General features: G+C 70.0%; 1 protein-coding gene across 1 annotated transcript in view; it reads right to left on the reverse strand.

The window, feature by feature from the left end:
* MNEG_14365 (hypothetical protein) overlaps positions 1–2,361 on the reverse strand; it is a gene marked incomplete at both ends in the record, with an annotated part of 3,459 nt that extends 1,098 nt beyond the window's left edge. The window contains 6 exons of the mRNA XM_014037163.1: positions 242–306; positions 577–672; positions 833–1,149; positions 1,508–1,650; positions 1,791–2,043; positions 2,311–2,361. Coding sequence (XP_013892617.1) covers positions 242–306; positions 577–672; positions 833–1,149; positions 1,508–1,650; positions 1,791–2,043; positions 2,311–2,361 — 925 coding nt within the window. The remainder of the gene's footprint in view (positions 1–241; positions 307–576; positions 673–832; positions 1,150–1,507; positions 1,651–1,790; positions 2,044–2,310) is intronic.
* Between the last annotated feature and the right edge of the window lie 87 nt (positions 2,362–2,448).

Consider the following 2,448-nt stretch of genomic DNA (forward strand, 5'->3'; position numbering starts at 1 on the left):
GTGTGTGTGTGTGCGTGCGTGCGTGTGTGTGTGTGTGTGTGTGTGTGTGTGTGTGTGTGTGTGTGTGCGTGCGTGCATGTGTGTGTTTGTGGGCATGTGTCTGTGATGAAAAAGGGGCATCAGCGGCAGGGCCTGTGCACCCTGCAGCGACGCCGCGGCTAGCCAACACGTTCACAAACCGGCTCGCCAACCCTTACAGGGTGCTTGAGGCTCCAAAAGGGTCTCCCCTCGGCGCTCTCACCCGTGGAAGTCTCCAGGATACGCACCAGGTGGCGCGTCACCAGCGTCACCAGGAAGTCCTTGGCGCTGCACAGGGGGCCGGCGACGCGGCGCAGCAAGCGGCGGCGCGGCGGTGGTTCGCTCACCGATGCGCGGTGGTGGGCCGACCAGAAAAAGGTGAGCGTTCCACCTGCCGAAGGCGCCCTGCATGGGCTCTATGCATGCGTGCTGTCCCCGTGCCGACCAGAGGACCGCGAGGTCAAAGCATGCAAGCAAGGGGTCGGGGCGGCTGACACCTGCGGCTCGGTCTACAACCGAGCACAACCAGGGTGCTGCTTTCTTGGCCCTGCCGCCCACCTGTGCAGCAGCCGGTGGTCCACCTCCCCCGACTGCAGCGCCGGCCGCAGCCGCGCCGGGTCCACCGCTCCCAGCAGCCCCAGGCACTCGGCGCACCTGCACGGCGGGGACCGAGCGCCCATCAGCGGGGAAGACCAGAGGCCCGCCACGCCACTGCCGGCCCAGGCACGCGGTCGACCCTCCCTCCAGCACCCACCGCGCCCTGCACTTCCTCAGGTACCAATTGCCGCCTCCATTCCCCCTGGCCCCGCCCCACCTCTGGCGCATGGAGAGCCCGAGGTGCGACCGGGCCGCGTTGTCGCAGCTCGACAGCAGCGCAGCCATAAGGTCCGCCAGCAGCGCCGGCCCCGCGCCCGCCTCACCGCCGCCGCCGCCCGCGCCGCCGCCGCTTCCCTTGCCAGGGCCGCCGCCGGCGGCGCCCGCGGATGCAGCGAGGCCGCGCACAAAGCGGCGGCAGCGGGTCATGAAGGCGCGCAGCTCGCCGAGCGCGGCGTGGCGCACGCCGGGGGACTCGTGGCGCAGCGCGCGGACGAGCAGCGCCAGCTTGCCTGCAGGGCCGGAGCTCTGGTGCTCCTGCGGGTTTTGGGGAGAGGGGGCGGGGCGCGGTTGTTTGTTTGCGAGCCCACGTAGCGGCTGGTCACATGAGATCACAAGCCTGGTCAAACCCCCTGACAAGGAGGAATGGCACGGCGCACCCCTCACGCGAGCCCCAGGCCCCGAGAAATTGCACACGCAACCCTCAACAGTAACCTCTGCGTCGTGAGTCGCACACGCAAGGAGCAGCCCGGGGGAAGCTCCTGCTCAACAGCTTAGGCCCCGCCGCCTTTTGCCATCCTCAGGCGTTCCCAGGCAACAGGCCTGGCGCCCTGGACACCCAGGCGAGGCGCGACCTCTAATCATGGCTTTGAGCCTCTGGGCCCACCCAGCCCACCTGCGCCAGCACCCTGTTGATCTCCTCAAGCTCGGGCACCTCTGGCAGCGGCGGCATGGCCTGCAGCGCGCGCCGCACCAGGTGGCGCTGCCGCACCACCATCTCCCCCAGCACGGCGGCTGCCAGGGACAGCGCCGCGGCGCCTGTGTGAGCAGACCAGAGCGTGAGGGTTTTGCATCGTCTAGTTTTGCAGGGCACGACTCTTTATTATCTGAAACCCAAAGATAACAATGGCGGTATGCCGGCAGAATACGCAGCAGAGCAAGGCGTCCGCTCGACCCACCGTCACGCCCATCGCCCTGCTGCTGCTGCTGCTCGTGCTGCCCCTCCGCCGCCTCGCCCCGCGCCGCCGCCCGCGCGGCCGCCGCCTCCAGCACCGGCAGCAGCACCACCGCCGCCTGCGCCGCGACGCGCTCCAGCAGCTGCGGCGCGCGCGCGGCGAGGCCGCGGACGAGCACCAGCCAGGCCGCCAGCGCCTGCAGCTGGGCCTCCGCGCTGGCGCAGTGCATGAGGGCCTCGGACAGGACGGCCATGATCTGGCGAGGGGAGGGGTAAACGTGTGCAGGCGGGGTGGCGGGGGAGGGGGTGCTGTGTGGTTGGATTTAGTGGGATGGATTGGAAGAGATGGCGGAGGCATTGATTCCATATGCAGGGAGCCAGGGTGTGCCGCCGGCTTGACTGGGACTTAAGGGACTGTCACCACGACGAGCCAGCCAGTGCGCACGCCCCGCCACAGTGGAAGGCACTGCCCTCCTCGACCCCTCTTGACCGGGCCGCCGATGCCACCTCCCGGCCCCGCTTACCTGCAGCGCGTGGCTGCCCAGGCAGCCGCCCAGCAGCTCTATCAGGACCATCAGTGCCCGCAGGCACTGCAGCCGCTCGGCCTCCACCCCGCCCGCCGCGGCCGCCGCCGCTGCCAGCGGCGCGCCGCCGTCCGGCCC

This window comes from Monoraphidium neglectum (assembly GCF_000611645.1).
Source record: "Monoraphidium neglectum strain SAG 48.87 unplaced genomic scaffold scaffold04431, whole genome shotgun sequence".
NCBI lineage: Eukaryota > Viridiplantae > Chlorophyta > Chlorophyceae > Sphaeropleales > Selenastraceae > Monoraphidium > Monoraphidium neglectum.